Source organism: Euprymna scolopes, chromosome 8 (assembly GCF_053919585.1).
Source record: "Euprymna scolopes isolate OS-2025 chromosome 8, ASM5391958v1, whole genome shotgun sequence".
Classification (NCBI taxonomy): Eukaryota; Metazoa; Mollusca; class Cephalopoda; order Sepiida; family Sepiolidae; genus Euprymna; species Euprymna scolopes.
This window is the reverse complement of record NC_136489.1, coordinates 32,233,015-32,255,514: the sequence shown is the minus strand read 5'-3', so window position 1 is coordinate 32,255,514 and position 22,500 is coordinate 32,233,015. Positions and strand designations below refer to the sequence as shown.

General features: G+C 31.8%; 1 protein-coding gene and 1 pseudogene across 1 annotated transcript in view; one reads left to right on the top strand and one right to left on the bottom strand.

The window, feature by feature from the left end:
• Positions 1-22,500, top strand: part of LOC145283519 (carbonic anhydrase-related protein 10-like) — a 1,064,961-nt gene that overhangs the window by 967,071 nt on the left and 75,390 nt on the right. Inside the window, exon 7 of the mRNA XM_080132363.1 lies at positions 16,244-16,283. Within this exon, the coding sequence (XP_079988489.1) occupies positions 16,244-16,283 (40 nt within the window). The remainder of the gene's footprint in view (positions 1-16,243; positions 16,284-22,500) is intronic.
• On the bottom strand, positions 6,650-6,765 carry LOC145284202 (U2 spliceosomal RNA; annotated as a pseudogene).

Sequence of the window (22,500 nt, the reverse complement as noted above, 5' to 3'; positions counted from 1 at the left end):
TATGCATGTGTGTGTGTGTGTGCGTGTGTGTGTGTGTGTGTGTGTGTGTGTAATTTCAAGAAATATGTTTTGACTTGGTTGAATCCTTTGACCCGGAGTAATATTAATTCTTTTAACGATTCAACCATACATTCAAAACACCTCTGTCTCTTTGTAAAAAGATTATAATTAGTATTGATTTAAATAATATTTAATAATATAACTAATAATGATTTTAAGAATATACACATATTAGTAATAGTATAGTAATGATTAATTGGTATAATAATGATTTTACGGATATACGCATATTATATGGTAATATAAGTATTTCATTCTCAGTGTTTGATTTTATATCTGGAAAGATGCATGGCGTTTTCTTTGATTTTTTATGTTATATATATTTTATATATATTTGGTTTGTATTGATTAGTTATATATAATGTTGTATTATCAGGTGTACAAACTAATACTTTAGACAGTACATCAAAAGAATTTTTTTTCTGATTTCCTTTAATTCTGTACATGAATATCGTTCAGAAAAATCTATTGGAATCGGATGCACTTTCATGAAAATGAAAGTATTGATAGAATAATATATGAAACATTTGTATCTGATAACATGAATGGGAATCCACATTCTTTTTGTGAAAGATAAAAAATTTACCGAAAATATAATCTATTACAGAAGTCGTGTGATAATATAATAATAGTTTTCTTTAATATTCATAATAAAAGCACATAGCTACTTCGAAATGCCCTCCAGAAGTAACTCCTCTTACTTTTTAGTCAACCAAACTTGATGAGATGGGATTGCCTGTTATTATGCATTTGTGACTTGAAAGTTTCATCTTTGTGTTGTCTGTATTGGCCGTATGAGACTCTAAAAATCGACTTCTTTTGGGGATGTGCGTCAGAAGCAGAGATGAGCCATTAACTTTCTCCATACAGGAATAATTGAAGTGATCACTTGTTGAAGCCGAAACCGTTGATATCAGCAGTATTAAAAGTATTTTGGCGATAGTTATGTAAGTGACAAACAAACAACGATGCACACCTCTAATTCCATCTTTTGCTAATAGAGACATAAATACTGGAGCTCAAAAGGTCGCTTGTTTTTTAAGGTACTACTTCAGTCGCTGTAGCTCTTCAAAATTTATTGAGTAAAAAATAAGATCCATTACTTTTTGAACTTCCTCGCATATATATGCGTGTGTGTAGCATTCGTATATATGTATCTCGACATGGATTTACATGTGGAATGTCTAGTAAGATAAAGCGACGTTGCGATTATCATGTGCAGTATGTACTTTTCGTTTAACCCTGCATTGCAGCCAGTCTTTTTGGACATCTTGCCTCTTGAATCAGTAAGTGCCCATTTGGGAAAAGTGTTGTTGGACATTGCATAAGACTTGCTGCACACGTACTTGCGCTGCAACAATTAAATTGGGTGTCAATTGTTTTTCTAAAGTGACGGAAGACAAAGCATGAAAGAAAGATGTGTTGTATAACAATACAAGTGTGGGTTGTATTTGCGGTTGCGGTTGCATCACTTTTTCGATTAATATAAAAGTAGGTATAAACACATGTCTCTTTCGCATATCCATTCCTAAAATAGCAAACTAAATCAGGGTCTTAACCTTTGATACAATGTATATTATCGAGGTAAACCTATGAAATAAATCGAACCATTCTCTGGTACGTAAAAAGCTTGCTCATTTCTCTTATGCTTGATCCAAATAAAGTCGCGCCCAAGGTATGCGCAGTCGTGATTACTAGAGCTAGGACAACAGCATATCCTTTCATTGTTTTGGCTCTCGAGTGTGTATACGTTGATATCTTATATGCATTTATATAGAGTAATGTGGTTCTCGGTTCATTAATTGTGTTTGTGTCGGATATATACAAAACAATGAAAAAAATATGCTGTTGTCATAGCCCTAGTAATTGCGCAACACTGTTAACTCTTTAGTCATTTTGCATCTGTAGATCTCCTGGGAATTAGAATAATCAATTAACCAATTATATTATTTTGATTCTTATGTGAGGATACCTTTTATAATTATACCTAGGAAGGTAACGCACATGCCAGAGCACCATCTAGGAGTTAAATAAACTTAATTCGTGATTTATTTAGTAAGCAACAAATATAAAACCAATTAATCTACAAGTACATTTTAAGCGTTAACTAAAATTATTATGATAAGCACATGCAACATACAAACGTGTCCTAAAATCATTGTAATCGACACAAAATAACCTGAAACGTTTATAGATTGCGTAAAACCCCCCACTAAATCAAAGGAATAATTGAATTGACGTGTATACTTCTGCGAAAATTAGAATGCCAATCATCAGGCAATATAAAGAAATATACTCTAGGTAGGAAAGTCCGTTCCTGATGTCTATCTAATTATAAATGATGGACTGGAAATGAATCCACAGAAAAAGCTGTCGCTTCTGAGCTTAAATAAGCGCAAGGAAATTCTTATATTTTACCATGTCGTATGCATGCTAATGTCGCTAACAAAAACTTTGACGTTAAAAATATCTTTGGAGCAGCGTAAGTGATTGACGGGAGGCTAAGCAAACTAACTTAAGTGATTACTATTGGATTAAGTAAGGGTGAGTGTTAGGTTTATGAGATATTGTTTCGCTTCTCCGATAAAGTAGATAAAGTAGACTATCACTTATGGCTTGGATCTTTATTACCAAGTGATGCAAAATACACAAGTGATGCTACTACTAGTAGTAGCACTCTATGCCTTCGTTGTGTCTCAAGGGAAAATGAGCACACCTGTAAGAGTAGATGCACGTGTAATTGTGAGGCAAGATTTCGCAATCCTCATCCAAACCACTCTATAATCGGCTTCGCTTATGTTTGATGACAAGGAGAGGCGCAATATTGACTGGAAACAATGCAGTGATTAGTGGGGAGCACGTATAGCACCTAGAATTCTCAAATGGTCACCCATTTTAGTAATGACAAGGCTTAACCTTGCTTAACCTCGTCATCTGAAGGGGCCCGATGTGTCAACGTGATTATATCGTATATAGATAATAATAATAATAATAATAATAATAATAATAATAATAATAGCAGCAGCAGCAGCAGCAGCAGCAGCACATTACAACTGAACCTTACAATAAACGAAAAAGGTAGCTTCAAACGTTGTTAATACCAGGATCGAGAAAGATGCTGAACGTTTTAAGAAGGTTCAAACCGTGTTTTTTTTTCTTTGTCAAACACATTGTTGTGGAAATAAACGATCATTGCCAGCGAGACATAAATTGTTAAGTGGTGAGTCTATAACACAAAAAATTGCAATATTATCGGAAGAGTTGGAGAGTGCTGGAAAATAGCGATACCTATAATAACTCTGACTATACCTATTATTATCAGTAAGCAATCACTGATGCTGACCTTTATTAATATATCTAGTGAGTGGGGTATAATAAATGCTTAGAGAATCCAAAACAATTTGGCGTCATTGAATTACGTTTACGATGACGAGTCGTCAGAATTACGAATAGATCAAGTCTAAAAAAATGCGAATACTATTAACAGTACATTATGTAATACTTGTCTTGTTTTGGATATTTGAATGGTGAAATAGCAAGTTGAAAATACTACCAATAATACCTAGTGTAGTATTATACATTGTATGGCATGCAGCTTATTACGTGCCGTCTCCAGTCACATATATATATCTCGATATAGGAAGAGTGTGTAGAGCCGAAAGTATTTAAAAATAAGAATCTATCTGTTAGTTACCAGTTAATGTTCTTTAAGTGAGCTAATGGAACGTGATTATTCCGTACATTTTCTATATTACTAATTATCATTAGCTAAAATAAAAATATTCTTAAATAAAATTGGACGAGAAATTCACCAGTTATATTAACTTCGCATAAATTATTTTTGGCAATGATATTATTGGATGGATAATTAAATCACCGAGGAACGCACCATGTACGAAGTTAATGTTTATCGTTGTAGTATACTCTTATTGTATATTGATAAACCTTTTGTATATCTTTCTGTCTGTCCTTCCCCGTCTCTTGTATCTACTTATATATTTCTTATTATATTTATTAGAAGAACGAGCTAATGAAGAAAGAAATGATAGAAAAACATTAGATTATTACATATTATTCGCTTGCTCTCTGGGCTGTTAGACATAAGGTCAGTTGTAGGCTTGAGAGATTTTCTTTGGGAAAAATAACCTGTAGTCGAACTTGACAAATCCACGTTTTAAGTCCGTGCCGTGAACCACTAAGCAACCGTCACGTTCAGAATAGTATATTATAACCAAAAGTTAATCACATCAAACATCTTAAAACAATTTAACCCCTAGATAAGAGCGCCGTACAGAAAATAAAATAATAGGGATTATAATTTGTAAAAAGTAAATGTTTTCAATTTTTTTGTTAATGTTTAACTGCATTTTTTAGCTTCACTTTTTATTGAGTCAAACAATCTAACTCGGACCCAATGGGTGACCTTACGGCTAACATTTTTCCATTAGATATTTGTACAATCCAAACGATTGATATAAACAGACAAGTAAGTCTGAACGATTGGAATGAATCTAGAAGAGGTCAAGTGTTATGAAAATAAAGGAAACGGAAATCATTTGCATACAACATATAAATGAGAGAAGAAAATCTCTGAGTAAATAACACTTCCTGTTTGTGTTAACATGAGAAATCACGGAGTTTACATTGATGAATTAGAGTTTGTGTTGACATAAAACATATAATCGCAAGTTCTCCAATATTTGGACTGAATAATTCGTATTTGCTAGAACAATCTAGTAAAAGTAAATTAATACTGACGTTTTTTTTTTGTTTTTTTTAATTACATTCATGAAAATGTTATTTGGTTCAGCCATTTTGTTTGTTATTGTCCTAAGATGCAAGCCAGTTTAAATTGAGGAAATGATAGAACATTTCCACTTACAAAACAGTCAAAATTAATTGAAATCATGTTCCTCCTCTGCATGAGTATTCATTGAAGCATACACAGAATCTTACTGATGTTTGAAAATAAAAAAGATACGTCTTCCCTGAAGCCATACGACAAGCAACAAACAAATATATAGTATACTTACTGAAAAAACAACGGATAACCTCTTTGGTTCTATCTTTCTCATCCGCCCCCCCGCTTCTCTTCCCCCTCATGCCTTCAGATAATGTAATGTCTAAATAGTAAACTGTTTCAGCCATTTCCGGGACCGACTTTATATCCCAAACCCACTCCTAAAAAATACATGAAATAATGTAATGTCTAAATAGTAAACTGTTTCAGCCATTTCCGCGACCGACTTTATATCCCAAACTCACTCCTAAAAAATACATTAAATAATGTAATGTCTAAATAGTAAACTGTTTCAGCCATTTTCGGGACTGACTTTATATCCCCAACCCACAGTTAAGAATATACATGAAATAAAGTAATGTTTAAATCGTAAACTGTTTCAGCCATTTCCGGGACTGATTTATATCCCCAAACCCACTGCTAAAAATATACATGAAATAATGTAATGGCTAAATAGTAAACTGTTTCGGGCATTTCTGAAACTGACTTATAATTCCCACCCCACTATTGAAAATATACATGAAATAAAGTAATGTATAAATCTTAAACTTTTTCAGCCATTTCCGGGACCGACTTCTTATCTCCCATCCTACTGCTAAAAATATACATGAAATAATGAAATGGCTAAATAGTAAACTGTTTCAGGCATTTCTGGAACTGACTTATAATCCCCACCCCACTATTGAAAATATACATGAAATAAAGTAATGTATAAATCGTAAACTTTTTCAGCCATTTCCGGGACCGACTTCTTATCTCCCATCCTACTGTTAAAAATATACATTAAATAAAGTAATGTCCAAGACGTAAATGATTGCAGCCATTTCCGGAACCGACTTCATATTTCCCACTGCAATGTTAAAAATATGCATTAAATAAAGCGATGTGTAATGCGTAAACGGGTTCACCCATTTTCGAGACTGATTTAATATCCCCATCCCACTGTTAAAAATATACATGAAATAAAGGAATGTTTAAATCGTAAACGGTTTTAGTAATTTCTGGGACTGACTTCATATCCCGTAACTCACTGCTTAAAATATACTTGAAATAAAGTAATGTTTAAATCATAAACTGTTTCACCAGCTTTTCGAAAGTAATACATAAAAACATTAACACGGTTAGGGATTAGGTAACTATTGCGTCAACATGTGAATGTTTCTGAGTGTACTATCAGTTTCAGCATTTCAGTGACTTAACCCCCCCCCATTTTTTGGTCTTTGTAAATGGAGGAGAAATCCTTCATTACTGATACAATTCTTATTTTTGTTATTGACCAAAGAGCCCCTATTGGAGAGCTGGTTTCCCCCTAAATTTTTAATCGACCTCATGTCCAATTCCGCCTCTGTGTGGAGGCAAGTAAACAAAAAATAATAATCAGAACGGACATTTTCCATTTATAATTTATCAGGAGTAACACTTCCAGGGTATTTTATAATTAAATCAGAAATAACTTTTTCCAGTTACTTTTTTTCTATGAAAACTTTGTTACATTAAACATAGCACCTATTCACAATGCCTCCCCACGGGAGAGATTTAGTCACCAGGGTCGTTTTTTTTAACGTGGAGAAAAATTGTCTTAGTCGTAAAGGATTTCTCTTCCACTGAGCGAGAAGAAATTGAAATGTAGCACCATAAGAACAGATACTACACTTTGATCTTAGCCAAAAGGCCAAGAAAGACAAATATTTTTTATTAGCTTTGTCTCAACAGCGACACCCATTATTATTATTCGAAATTTCCTTTTTTAGGGATGCACAGCATGATAACGGACGGAGAGATAAGCGTAATAATATAATGATGATAATAATAAACGAAGAAGAAGAAGAATATCAAAGAAAATAAGAAGCGGATCAAATAAACACAGAGCTAGCCAGAGAGGTGAAAGGGATATAGATGATGAAGAAAATCAAAATAATACCTATAATAGTCGGAGCACTTAGAACATTCCCGAAAAACTTTGAAAAAAGAATGAGAGAAATTGGAATCAGAGCAATGACTGGAAAATACAACAATAACAATAATAAAAACAGCTAAAATATTTAAGAACCCCTTGAAAGTGGAGACTAACACACATGAGCAATAAGCGTTGGCCAGACAAACTGGTGCTGAGACAAAACAAGAAGCACTACATGGAACCAAGAACACTGAAGCTGTATATCTATAAGTTCTCTAACTCCACCCCCATCTTCCCATTATTAAATCACCTCCCCCAAAAAAAGAGTTAATAGCCGAGTAAAGTCAACGAGGAAGGAAAGACCGAGGAGAGAGCACTAACCAGACCTCCGATGAACAAGTACGATGAGAACTGGGACTTTGGGGATGCTTATTGCCACTCAAATCCCAGTGAAGAAAAATGGCCCCTGCAGCTGTTGCAATGACGTAAATTTATTTGCAAATGTTAACGAAAGAGGTGGAGAGGACTGGAAATCTGTGGATACTTGTTGTCACGAAGCTTCCAGGGAACACAACAGGTTGTGTTCAAGGAGAGATCTTTGATGACATGTGTGAAAGCTCCTTGTGGGTCAATAATAACATATTTATAATAGGAAACTCTTATTACAATAATTTATCAATATAACATAAACACCAATTCACAGTTTAACAATGATTTATTATTATTGTCTACTTGCCTAATGCAACAGGTACCATATAACATACGTTTCGTAATAAAAAAAAAATCATGAAACACAGTAACTGGTGGGTGCGTATATTGTTTTCTTTCTGAAGATGAATATTACGCTATAAATTCAAAGAAAATAACACACTGATATCATCCTAGTTCGATGATAAATAAACCTATATATCTATAAAAGTGAAAATGTCTGTCTGTGTACATTTTCTACCAAATAACTCTGTCAATTTTCGGTCTACACACTCGAGGTTTGACATAAGGGGTATTGAGATTTGGGAAAATCTTTTTAATCAGTTGTCGGCCAGTAATTTGGCTGTCACGGCGTCATGGTTAAACGATTTAAATTTTGCGAACTCTACCAAACTACTCCGACAATTTTTGATCTAAACACTTTAAATTTTAGATATAGGTTACTTGCATATGGATATAACTTTATAATTTGATTTGAACCCAAAACAATAATTGTTAAGGGGGCATAATTGGGGTCAAAGTGTTAAATAAATTGACCTCTCCGGTTTCTATCAAATTACTCAGCCAGTTTTTGGGTTAAACATTTGAAATTTTACATAGTGTATTCAGAAATAGGGTAAGCTTTTTAAATGTTCTTCTGCTGAAAATGTTGCTTCCAAGGGGTCAAGGTTTAAAAGATTTTACATTTGCAGTCTCTAGCAAAATATTAAGCCAATCTTTGGTCTAAACATTTGAAATTTTAGATAAAGGGTATTCAGATAAGCAGCTTTTAAATCAGTTTTGGGCAGAAATCTGGCTGGTAAGAGGTCAAAGTTTACAGGGTTAACCTTTGTAAACTCTACCAAACTCCTCCGCCAATTATTTTGGTTTAAACACTTGAAATTCTAGCTATAGTTTATTTGGACATTGATCAAAGATTTTAATTTAATTTGAGCCCAAAATACTAAATGTTAAGGGTCAAAATTGGGGTCACAGTTAAAGAAAATTAACCCCCTGCGATCTCTTCCAAATTACTCAGCAAATTTCTTGTCTTAACATGTGAAATTTTACATAAAGACTATTCAGAGATAGGGCAAGCTTTTTAATCGATTGGAGTCGGAAATTTGAGCTGCCAAGCGATCAAAGTTTAAAAGATTTTACCTTTGTGGTGTCTAGCAAACTACTCAGCCAATTTTACATAACTGGTATTTAGACATGCAGCAAGCATTTAATATGTTTTGGGACAAAGGTTTGGCTGCCAAAAAGTCAAAGTTTTACGAGTGGACCTTTTCAGATTCTGCCAAACTTCTCTGCCAATTTAGATTCTAAACACTTGAAATTTTAAATGTAGGTAACTTGGACATGGGTCAACCATTTTATTTTGATTTAAAACCTAAAAATTATATGTCAAGTGGTCAAAATCGGAGGCAAAGTTCAAAAAACTTTACCTCTGCTGTCTCTACGAAATTACACAGATTTTTTTTTTTTGTCTAAACATTTAAAATTTTGCATAAAAGTATATTGACACATAAGGCAAGTTATGAACATCAAAAGGGATTGAGCAAAGCCGGGCCGACTTGCAAGTGGTAAATAAGGTTGGTCTTGAGAAAAATAGTAAATTAGTAGCAAATAATTTTGGGTTTTATATTAATAGTGAATTAAGGGTAATTAAGTTTAGAGTGTAAATAGAAAATAATATTGGTTTGAGATTAAAAGTGAAATAAGTTTGGAGTTAAGAACAAGAGTAAATTAATAGCAAATAATGTTGGGTTTGAGATTAAGCGTGAATTAATAGTAAATAAGTTTGGAGTTGAAAAAATAGAAAATTAATAGCAAATAATTTTGGGTTTGAGATTTAATAGTAAATAAGTTTGCAGTTGATAAAATAGAAAATATATAGTAAATAATATTGGGTTTGAGATTAGTAGTGAATTATTAGTAAATAATTTTTATTTGAGAACAATAATAAATCGTAGCAAATAATTTTGGGTATTAGATTAAAAGTTAATTAATAGTAAATAAGTTTGGAGTTGAGAAAATATTAAATTAATAGCAAATAATTCTGGGTTTGAGATTAAAAGTGCATTAATCTATCTATCTATCTATCCATAAAAGTGAAAATGTATGTCTGTGTGCGTATTGTGTGTGTGGGTGTGTAATGTGGGTGTGTGTACATTTCTCTACCAAATCACTCCGTCAATTTTCGGTCTAGAGACTCGAGGTTTGACACAAGGGGTATTGAGATTTGGGAAATATTTTAATCGGTTTTCGCCCAGTAATTAAGCTGTCACAGAGCCAAATATCAATGATTTGACCATTGAAACTTCTATCAAACTCCTCCGCCTATTTTTCGTCTTAACACTTGAAATTTTAAATGTAGGTTACTTGGACATAGATCTAACTTTTAATTTCATTTGAAAAAATACATGTAAAGGACTCATAATAAGGGTCAAAATTTAAAAGAAATTGACCCTTGCGGTCTCTACCTTATTATTTAGGTAATTTCAGGTCTAAACATCTGAAATTTTATATAAAGGATATTCAGCGATGAGGCAATCTTTTTAATCGGTTTAGTTCGTAAGTTTGAGCTTCCAATGGGTTAAAGTTCAAAATACTTTTCCTTTGCTGTATCTAGCAAACTACTCAGCCAATTTTGTGTGTAAACATTTGAACTTTATACATAACTAGTATTCAGATATGTGGCAACCATTTTAATCACTTTTGGGGCGAATATATGGCTGCCAAAGTTCAAAGTTGAAAGAGTTGGCCGTTGCAGATTCTACCAAATCCTCTGCCAATTTTGGGTGTAAGACTTGGAATTTTAGATGTAGGTAACGTCGATATAGGTAAAACTTTGGATTTTGATTTGAAACCAATATAATATATATGTTAAGGGGTAAAAAATTGCTGTCTCTACGCAAGACAGATTTTGTCTAAACATTTAAAATCTTACATAAAGAGTATTCACATGTAGGGCAAGTTATGAACAGTGTATAGAGCCCCAGCAAAGCCGGTGGAAATGCAAGTAGTGAATAAGCATTGTGTTGAGAGTTATAGTAAATTAATAGAAAATAATTTTAGGTTTGAGATTAACAGTGAATTAAGAGGAAATAAGTTTAGAGTTTAGAGTAATAGTACATTCTAAGCAAATAATTTTGGGTTTAAGATTAATAGTTATTATTAGTTAGAGTTAAGAACAATAGTAAAATAAGTAGCAAATTATTTTGGGTTTGAGATTAATAGTGACTTAATAGTAAATAAGTTTTGCAGTTGAGAACAATAGCAAATTAGTAGCAAATAATTTGGGTTTGAGTTTAATTGTGAATTATTAGTAAATAAGTTTTGTAGTTGAAAACAATAATAAATTAATAGAATATAATTTTGGGTTTGAGATCAGTAGTGAATTAATAGTAACTGTTTGGATTTAAGAGTAATAGTAAATTTGTATCAAATAATGTTGGAGTTGAGATTAATAGTGAATTACTTGTAAATATATTTTGAGTTGAGAACAATAGTAAATTAATACCAAATATTTTTTGGGTTTGAGATTAGCAGTGAATTATTAGTCAAATATTAGCAGTTGAGAAAAAATAAATTAGTAGCAGATAATTTTGGGTTTGAGATTATTAGTGAATTAATAGTAAATAAGTTTGGACTAAAGAATAATAGTAAACTAGTAGCAAAAAAATGTTGGTTTGAGATTAATAGTGAATTATTCTATTTAGTATATCTATTAAAGTAATATCGTATGTGTGTACATTTCTCTTGCAAACTACTCTGTTAATTTTTAGTCTACAGACTCGAGATTTGACAAAAGGGTTATTGAGATTTGGAAAAATCTTTTTCATCGGTTTTTGGCCAGAAATTTGTCTATTAAGTGGTCAAAGTTCAGCGATTTGACCTTTGAAAACTTTACCAAAATCCTCCGCCAATTTTTGGCCTAACACTAGAAATTTTACATGTAGGTTACCTCTACATGAGTACAAACTTTTTAATATATATGCACATAACGTACATAACAGTACAGAAGGCCTTAGCAAAGCTGGTCTGAACTATTAGTATGCAAATAAATCATAAATAAACCAAAACTATTGAATCTTTCGATATTGAAATCAGGTCTGTTATCTCCTATATAACAGTGTCTAATGTACAAAACTACATTCGCATAAGCTTTTAACACAACTTTTTTAAAAACCACGCAGACTGTTTCAAGCAAACACAACATGTGCATCAAATAAAATTAAATATAGCAGACATTTTCACTCTTACTCCCTGTGCTAGCTATACTAATTCAACATTTTCGGTGATTTATTTAGGCGTTAATCGTGATTGAACAAACTGCGTCATGACACACAATCGCATTTACTTACACGCATTAAACAAACTAAATCCGCAAAAGAAACCCCACAACGAATTAACAATGCGACTCTCCGAACATATTTATTCTAAGGAGATTAAAACTCTCAAAGTTATTTAAATGTCGGAGCTAATTACCTGTAAATGACAGCCGAATAGAAAATGAGTTTACCATCAAAAATGGTCAAAGTTTAACAGAACTCATTAGGATAAAAATACGTCAATAAATTAAAACATTGAAAAGATTTAGGCAGAGTATAATCGTATGACAAACGATTTCTCTGCGATTCTTATCTGCCCGGAGTTATTCTCCAGCTGTCAGTTCCATTGAAAGCGTTTCTATTGTTTCCTAACAAATTTGACAATTTTGTCTGTTTTTGATTTACATACGTAATCATTCAATTATTAATGTTTAGAAGGTGGATATTTTGTCATATAATTTCATGTATTTAATGTCATTGCATTATTGTTCTTTCGGGTTTTTATTTCCTTCAGTTACTTCTAATTTGTGATCTTTCCGACAAATTTCCTTTAACCTAAGTAGAAGTGAAAGATATAAAATTCTTCACTAATTCATGGCGTTAAGGATATTCGTAATAATGTAACGTTACACATTTTTACGCACGTAGACCCAAACCATTGTAGCAGAATACGTCGCAAGGAATGTAGGACAAGTAATAACTAGACTAATGTTTGTAACAATGATATTTATTTCCTAATTTTCCCGCCACCACTGACTTCTCGTTATGTCCGTTTTGTCACTCACGTCTCTAACGTGATGGTTATACTTTTTATAATCTTTCTCTTTTTCCTTACCGTGTCGTCATTTCGCATACGGCCCAGCTTTTGCATACGCGCGTTCGCGCTCTCGTATAATAATCTATCAGTTTGTAGTTCTATTTAAAATTGTTCCATGCTCGCTTGCTTTGTTTATAAGCTTTCAGCATCAGAGTATGGACTTTTCTAGGTTCTGTGCTAGCTCTTTGTGACCATGGATTTTTCAAACCGACATTTTTTTTAACATTTCCTGGTCCTCTCTAAGACTTCTTAGTAAATACTATGTGTATGCATCATAAATTTTCTGAATGCTATTTCCTATTAGACATTGTTGTTGCAGTCTTATCCATTTTCCCAAATATATCTCGCAGAGACGCATCCGTTCGATACTTTTGATTTCGCCTCCATACGTTCATGTTTATCTGGCATTCGTTATGAATTGCGTTCTGTACTATTAAATGAATATTTCATTGCTCGGATTTGATTTTAGTACGCAAGTCAATGAACACAACTCTTATATATGTATATATATGTATATGTGTGTGTAATTAACTTGTTTCTTACCCTAAATATATATAATTAACTACTTAACTGGTTTCTTGCCCTAAATATATAAACATATCATCAAATTTATAACCCTTGACATTAAAAACTATTACCATTCCATTTCTCCTATCCTCTTAAATAAGGTCCTTATTTTAGCTAAGAGAAACTCGTGTTTGACTGATTTGAAAACCAAATTAATCCTCTTATCTATAAACTCTTATACACTTCAATAATAAAGTTGGACTGGAAAAGACACCCCAATAACTTTGATATTTGAATAGGCTTTCAGATTCTGCTAAGGTAACAGGCTGTGTATCCTTTTAATTTTTGAAAGAACTTAAGCATCATTTTCAAAACATTCAAGAAGCGTCTTTATAGAGATTATGCACTATAAGCTAGACAGAGGGGATATAATAAAACTATTGGGAAATTATACAGCTTTTTCCCAATTTTGGGCTATCTATCACAATGAAACCAGAATAAAAATCTTCCCATTTTCTTGATACCAGGCTAAGAATCTTATAGTCCCTACCATAAGCCCAATTTTTATCTTTTCTATGTTCACAAGTTTTCCAATCACCCTAATTCTATCATAAAAGCCATAGTACCCTCTGTCCCCGGAAGAATTCACATTTTGCAGACAAAACTTTCAACAAAAATGTAACCTTCTTCAATATCGCCTTACAACTTCAGTGTATAATAAAAAGAACAATATTAAAATCATAACCCCGTTACCAGCCGTTTAACATCTGTAATTAAGCATAACATAACTAAAAATAAATCAGAATAAATCTGCTGAATAAAAAATGTAATAAGTAACCGCGTTACTAACATGGGTCCGACCAGTGCAATGATTATAACAATTTTAAATTGTAGAAAATACTTTCAAACAACTACATATATATTTACTAAGAATTCGATTAAATTTTACAATGCCCACTCTTTCACAGACGATAATACATTCGAACAACAAAAAAATAAAATTAGCTCAGACCACTTTTTCCCTTAATGCCAAAAACCAACTGAAATTGTAATAATAAGCAAAACTGACTACTCAAAAACGATTGCATTAATAGGTATGTAATATATGTGTGTATTGTACTGAATAACCACGAAATACCCTTAAAATATTTGGAAATAATCCTCCCATAACAGACCCCCATCCGTCTACGACTAAAAATAAAAAATCCAATGAGTGAACTGACCGCTCTATAAACCGTTTCACCTTCAAACAACCACGCACCAACGAACAAAATAAATAATAATATCAATATTGATGAATATAGTAATAATAATAATAATAATAATAATAATAATAAGAAGAAGAAGAAGAAGAAGAAGAAGAAGAAGAACATTAATAAACAACTTGGCATATTCTCTTCAAAACACTTATAATACTCTAAACTCACCCTGGATTACTGATTACAACCTCCTCGAGTAAATTTAATCTACTATTGCTAATTATAACAACCTTGAATTAAGCTGCAATCCTACCGCAAATCCTAACAGAAATCCACACACTATTAACACTACACGAACACCAAGACGAGATATACACTTATATTGGCGCCACTTTACATTAATAAAGGTTAGGATACCTAACCACACTTCTGTTAATAATGAAATCACTGATAACAGATTTTTTTTAAACACACTTTTCTCTATTACTTAAGCTATCCTTAAAAAGTCAGTCTTATAGTTCAGGGTCTAAGTCTTGTCACTTTTGCATATCTGAAGCTATAAGTATAATTACTCCCCCCAAAGTATCAACATAATCAATTTCAAAAGCGAACTAATTTACAAATGTAAACATGAGAAAAATTAAAATATAACCAATTCGAAATTACTTAGCTTACTTCTTTAAACCTTAGGCTATAAATCTGCATAATATACGATGTTTCGCATTGCTCTTTATTACTTTTTGTGAGACTAGAAAAGCTGCGGTATACTACCCCTGGCGGTATATCTGCATATATGAATGTTTATGTTTGAATGCGTAATGTGTAAGTGTATATATGTGTATATATGTGTGTATGTATCCATATACATCTATTTCTGTGTATGTGTGTATCCCTATTGGATGTGAGTGAGTTGGCTTCTTTAGTTTCACTTCTCATCTTATATTATGTTTTTATATCTGTGTGTATATGCATTTATACATTTGTATATGGATATACCCATTTAAACTTCCTTTTAAATTTAAACAAAATAAATTTGAATTATCATTTTCACACAATTATCTTCCTATCTCTGTCAAATTGTTCTCATTTCACCTATAATTATCTGTTCTAAAAATAGATTTATAACGATGTCTCTTCATCTGCCTCCTCTCCTTTTTCTTTCTCGCTTTGTCCGTCTATTATCTATGTCTCTCTTTCTTTCTCCCTTCTTTTTTCGGCTTCTTACTATTCTGTCTTCCTCTTCGCTAGCATTGAATGTCTGAGTAAAACATTTGTTAAAATGAAGTACAGTCTCGGACTAAGGTATCAAACTGTTTTATATGCCACTTAACACGAAAAATAGGTCCGAGCCGTTAAAGTGACATCAATACGTATCGAGCACGTTCGGTCGGCATATGTTAAAACCCATAAAAGAAAAAGGCTAAACTGTTGTTGCACTGGATATTGTCTTACGGAGAAAGTATACATCGTAATTAAGTTCTAGTGGCGATCATATTGTTTCAATCAGCCATATAATCTTTGCCTTTTTTATTATTTTACTATTGAAAAATATTTTATTTAATTAATCTAACTAACTAGTTTGCTGACAGTAGATACTGTTTTTAAGTATTGGTAATGTGCCGTTAAACTAGCAACCCAGATATGTACTTATTATTTGTGGAATATACGTTTATGTTCATCAGATAAGATGGTAATATTTTTCCTTTTATTTCTTTTCAGAAAAGTGGGTGTTCAATGAAACATGATATGTTCTATGAAGGTAAGTCTTAGTGAATCAATACGCAAAAACAACTCTAATCATAATTTTTGTCTTTTTTGTCATGTATCTGGTTTTCATTTGTTCATCTACGAATGCAGATTAGAATGTGTGTTTTTATGTAGAAGGAATTGAGCTTTCTATATATTACAAAAACATAAAATGAAACTTGATCACAATAAAGAACAAATCCTGAGGTAAATATAGCATATAATATACAATTGCATACAATTCGTAGGTTCAGCAACAGTAGCAAGAATGACATCAACATATGCCTCTAAAATTTTAACTTATATAGTGGTAAACCTATATGAAAAACCTAACAAACACTACATCCGACTGAATGAACTAAAAAAAATCGTCAGAAGCTGAAATTACTGCTCACAGAGTTTAGGAATATCAAATAATATCATATACATAAATACTATTGTTAGTGTGTGAAGTTTTATCATAGTACTATATTTTTACATGAGTAACTGTACTTATCGGTGTAGTAAATCTCTCTCTATCTCTTTATATATATATATATATATATATATATATATATATATATATATATATATATATATACGTGTGTGTGTGTGTGCGTGTGTGTGTTTGTGTGTGTGTGTGTTTGGGGGTGTAATGATTATTCCAATACAATGCAAAGATTTTAAACAGTTAAGCGTAAATTGTGAGTAGAATTAATCTGCACATACACACAGAGATGAGGTATACACACATACACAGTACACAAAATACAAACATTGTCACGTAATAAATTGACATAAATATTTTAATTCAAACACTTTTACAAAATTACACATACACTGCGGGGCTTTTTTGTTTTTCTATAAAGAACACCCAGAGAAAGCTACATGCTCTAAAAACATATACGCGAAGAGGCAGACGTACGCCACAAGGATGGAATGTCTTCTGTGTAAATATTCTAGCACACCAATTATTACAAGTATAAATAAATACTAGCGAGTCATGTACGTCTTCACATATAACAACAATAAAATGGCAGATACAATTCTGTAGGATGTACATCGGAAAATAGGGAAACACACTTTCAATCAACTTGATCTTGCGTTGGCAGATCCTTGAAAAAAACTGCAATATGAAGATTTTTCAACGGAATTCTTGCTTGTATGTACAAGCTTTATTTTCCGATGCGTTTCCATTGAAAAAAAAAACAGTTTGATCTTCAGCTAAACTGTCAACTGACCTCTACCTAGAGACATCACGATTCGTTGACCGTCTTTCCCGACATCCGATTACCAACACTTTGTTATAGTCCGACTTAACATTCTGCCTAGGTGTACATTTTAAATTCATTACGCCATCAAGGCATAGATCGGATCATCTACGTTCATCACGTATTTTGTTTATGTTCTAACATGTTTTGGTAAAAACCTAACTATCAAAATGCCATTTCATCTATTAAGTTAATACCTGGAAACTATTTCATGCAAATAGTTTTATTCTAGTATAATATGTATTATATACTCTATCGAAACAGCAATAATCATCAACAAAACTCACTAGTATTTTTCAAGAAGCAAATAACTAGTGATGGACGATTCCAATATGTTACCAATTCCAATATAATTACCGATTTCTATTCTTAATAAATCTTCAAATATTTAACTATAAAGTCTATTTTTCCTATTACTATAAAAACAGACTTGTATGAGGTTATCTGGTAGTTCAAAATCAATAATTAATTAAAAGAAATCATATTTAGCATCGGAAAATATACACAAATTTCGGGTTTCCAGTATCGATTCCGATTACAAAAAAAACAAAACATTTCGATTTTGATTAATCGTCCCAAAATTAGTAACATTATAACTACAGAACACTTTGATGTTGTGAAATGGAAACAGTTCATTAATCAATAGTAATGACATGTTTAAACCATGCCAAAAAAATTGGTGATGCGTTGATGAATCAAATATAGAGAAACATAAAAGAGAAACCCCACAAAATTTAAAGTCATCAACTTTACCTTTACTAGTTTGTTTGAAGTGTAAAATAATAAATTCTTCACCTCCAAAGATACAAGAAACATTTAGTGTAAATCCTTTACTTATTAAAACAAACTTTTTTATATAGACATATTTATAAATAGTACTAAGGAGATGTAGCACAGAGTGAACGAGTATCATTATTTATATATATATATATATGTGTGTGTTTGTATGTGCATGTTTGTGTGTGTATTTATTTATCTAGCTGCATATACATACATATATATATATATATGTGTGTGTGTGTGTGTGTGTGTGTGTGTGTGGGTGTAGCCATTATCGAAACTCTACGGCAAAAACCGTACTAATCCCATTCTGAACACTTTCAACATATATTACAGCAATCAATGCAACCAAAAATTAAATTTAAAGAAAAACATGAAAATATACAAAGGCATATTTGTAACTTACTATAACATAAAATAACTCATTATTTACTATAAGAAATTAAAGACCAAATACCTTGTAGTAAAAAACAATGTCTTCCTCAATCTGAAATCATCAAAAAGAACCAATGTCTCAATCTGAAATCATCAAAAAGAACCAATCTTTTATAAGTTTAAAAGCCGTTTGTAAGAATGAAATCCCTTTAACAACCTTGAAACACATAATTACACTGTGTACACACCCACTACTCTATCTCGCTGCTTCAACCTACATAATGTAGATTCCAGTTGAATTTATCAGCATCTACAAAAAACATGCATACGCTACCTTGTTTGTAAGACAAGTTGTAGTCAATAACACAAAGTCAATGCAGCATGAAACATTTTGATAAGTTAAAAATAATTGAAGCTACCATTTATGACCACATATCATATAGATTATTAATTTTAATTTTCATACAAAATAGATACGTAAACTCGAAAATATAGAAGAGGCATGATTAAACCTGTTATTTTAGCAATGTTTATTTACATGATTAAATGCAGGCAAAACCACAGTAGCACAGTAGACAGTAGGAAACTGAAAGATCACGTGTATATTTACACTTTTCATTGTAGTAATTTGCATGATGAAAATACAGTATAGAAACATCAAACTGCGTAATGTATAGGAGAAAACGAACTTTAGAGGATAGAATTGATATTTAGTAGTTCAGTTTTACTCCTTGGGATGATGGTAAATCAAAGAGAGTATAACGAAAAATAGATATGTATTTTTAGTTTTCTTCTATATTTCGCTAGCATAAATACCCGGCGTTGCCCGGGTGGACATAGTTCGGTTTGAACACAGCTGCTATACTAACAATATTGCAGCCCCCACAAAGAACGGAATCGCCAACGAAAAAAAAAAGTAAGTGAAAACTTCCCCAATTTTTGTTATCCGTGTGCTGGAATCCCCTAAAAAATAAATAAATAGAAACATCTTTTCTCTCAATTAGAATAGTAGCGAGTGTGCGTGCGACCGCAAAAAGAGTTAGCCGCGATAAAAAGGCTCCAACATGAAACGCGGAAGAAGGAAAGAATGGAAAAACGTTAGTGGCAAACGCTTCAGCCTATCGGACCACAACGACTTATGATTTCAGGTATCTACAAAATAACGTTTGTAAACTGTTTCAGTTTACGCGAAAATGGCTTTGCGAAAAATGACCCCCTTGCAAGAAACGGTCTAGTTGATGACCACATAATAAATTATGCGTCCTAGAGATCGCTCAATCAGATGGTATCGGTTTTGACTGCGTCAAGTGAGGTTGACGAAAAAATTTAACGGACATACTAGCACACAGACACACAAAAAACGCACAAATACACAAACAAACCAATGTTTGAATTTATACAATAGATAATTGGGAATGGATGCAATACCTGTTGCCATAGAGCGCTCATTAAGATGCGCTTATACAGGGTTAGCCAAACATAAGTTGACATGTTAGGGTTCAGGTTGGGGTGATAGTTATAATAAAGAATAGCATTAATATAAAAGATACATAAACCTGTTCATAATGCTGTCCACCTATATTTGGCTCACACTGTATATATATATATATATATATATATATATGCGTGTGTATGTGTGTATGTATATGTGTGTATGTATATGTGTGTATATTTATGTGTGTATGTATATGTATATGTGTGTATGTATATATATATATGTGTATGTATATATGTATATATATGCGTGTGTGTATATACATGTATGTATATATATGGGTGTATATATACGTGTGTACATATACGTATGTATATATACGTACGTATATGTATGTATATATATATATATGTATATGTATGTATGTGCGGATATATATATATATATAACTACTTAATTTACTCACATAAATTAATATACGAAAGTATAAATTTATGCGTAAACTTTAAGTATTTACTTCAAAAGTGCTCAATACGTAGGTAGAGCTAGTTAGTAAGTTATAAAATATATATGGCGATTAAGCTACACTGTGTTGTCTTATTATTTTCCATTCGACTACCTGCGAATGTCCGCTTTCCCTGAGTTGAATGGAAAATAACAAGACAAGCTACCACGTGTAGGGACCTAGACGACCCATGTAGATGTAGATTATGCCTTCATGAAAAATTTGCTATCCTGTACTTTAAAGAACCCCAACATTTATTAAACTGTAGAAGAGAAATAGCAAACAACTGTGTTCACATGATAAAATTTACTCTAGTATAGCGATACAAAATAGTTTTAAAACTAACAAAACAATAGAAAATAAACAAATAAATTAATTAAACATGAATATACATAAACGATCACACATATATGTATGCATATATATATGTATTTATATATGTGCATATATGTATGTAAATATATATTTTTTATATATAAACTAATAAAAAAAAACCCTAACCTTGATTTGAAACAGATCAAGAAACTAGATATCCAGGCTAAATAGAGCACACACAAAGGAACAGGTCAACCAGAGATCAAAAAGGCCTTTGTTCGATAAGTGCATGCTCATTGCCTGATAGAAAGGGCGCGGTTGATACTAGAAAGCTGATTGGCTAACTAAAATCTCAATAGAAGATGCGTATATAAAAACGACAATCAACAACAAAATTCGCGCATTAGCCTGAAGAGTCATAGAGTGAATGAAACGCGGAATATTCAGTGTAGCGTAATTGCCATATATATATATACTCTTTTTTGTTTTTCCATAAGCTTAATATATTTTTCTTCACATTCAAAAGTAAATTGGTAATTTATATTTTTATTTAAAAATAAAAAAATTTTTTAAATACCTTTAATTATTACAGTGTGTTTTGTGTGGTAAATTATAAATTAACTCATATTTTCATAAATCTATAATCTATTTTATTAACGTAACATTTATTGGTTTACCGACTTAGTCGGATTTGGATCTTAGAATTCACCCTCGTCCATTTGTCTGTTCGGCCTTTCATCCCTTCTGTTCCAAAGTTCTCAATAACTACTTATTACATTTTTCTGAAAATTTTGCATGAAATTACAGCTACCCAAGAGAGAAAATGTTACATTGTCGGATTTTTTATAAAATTTCTGCTTGCGTCCCCAGGGGGTCAAAAGTAATCAAAACGACCAATAATAGCACTTTTCAGGAGATAGAATCTTTCTGACCATTAAATTTAAAAAAAAAAAACTTTCTATTTGAATACAAAAGTTCTTCCAAATTCTCTAAAATTTCATGAGAATCTAAAAGTAATTAATTATTTTTATTAACTAATAACAAAACATTCAAATTCGTCATGTTTATACGAATAAACGCAAATGTGGTGGAATAAATTTGATAATTATTATTTATGTGATAATTTTTTTAAATAATACGATTTGTATTTTAATAAATATTCGGATAAAATTAAATACAACATAATGTGTAAGTCGCATTGATGCTAATAGCACATGTCCACACATAACTGTACGAGTGTAGCAAAGATATTTTCTAACAGAGATGTTTCAACTCCGATAGACATATTGGAATTTTATTCATGTTTACATTTGAATAATTGGCAGTTCTTCATTAACGAATGGCTGGGTTTTCCTTTTTTGAAAAGATCGATTCGAAGCAATCCTGAAATTTTCGAGAGTTGTCTAATTTTTTTTGGAAAATCAAAACAAATAAAATAATATTGTAACACAGTTACACATAAAAAATTAATTACGGAAATATTTAGTGATTTAAATTACTTTCGTAAGTAACACATTTTTTTAAGTTTTCTGTAAAAATTCTAACATCAAAGCTCTGTGAAAATGAAAAT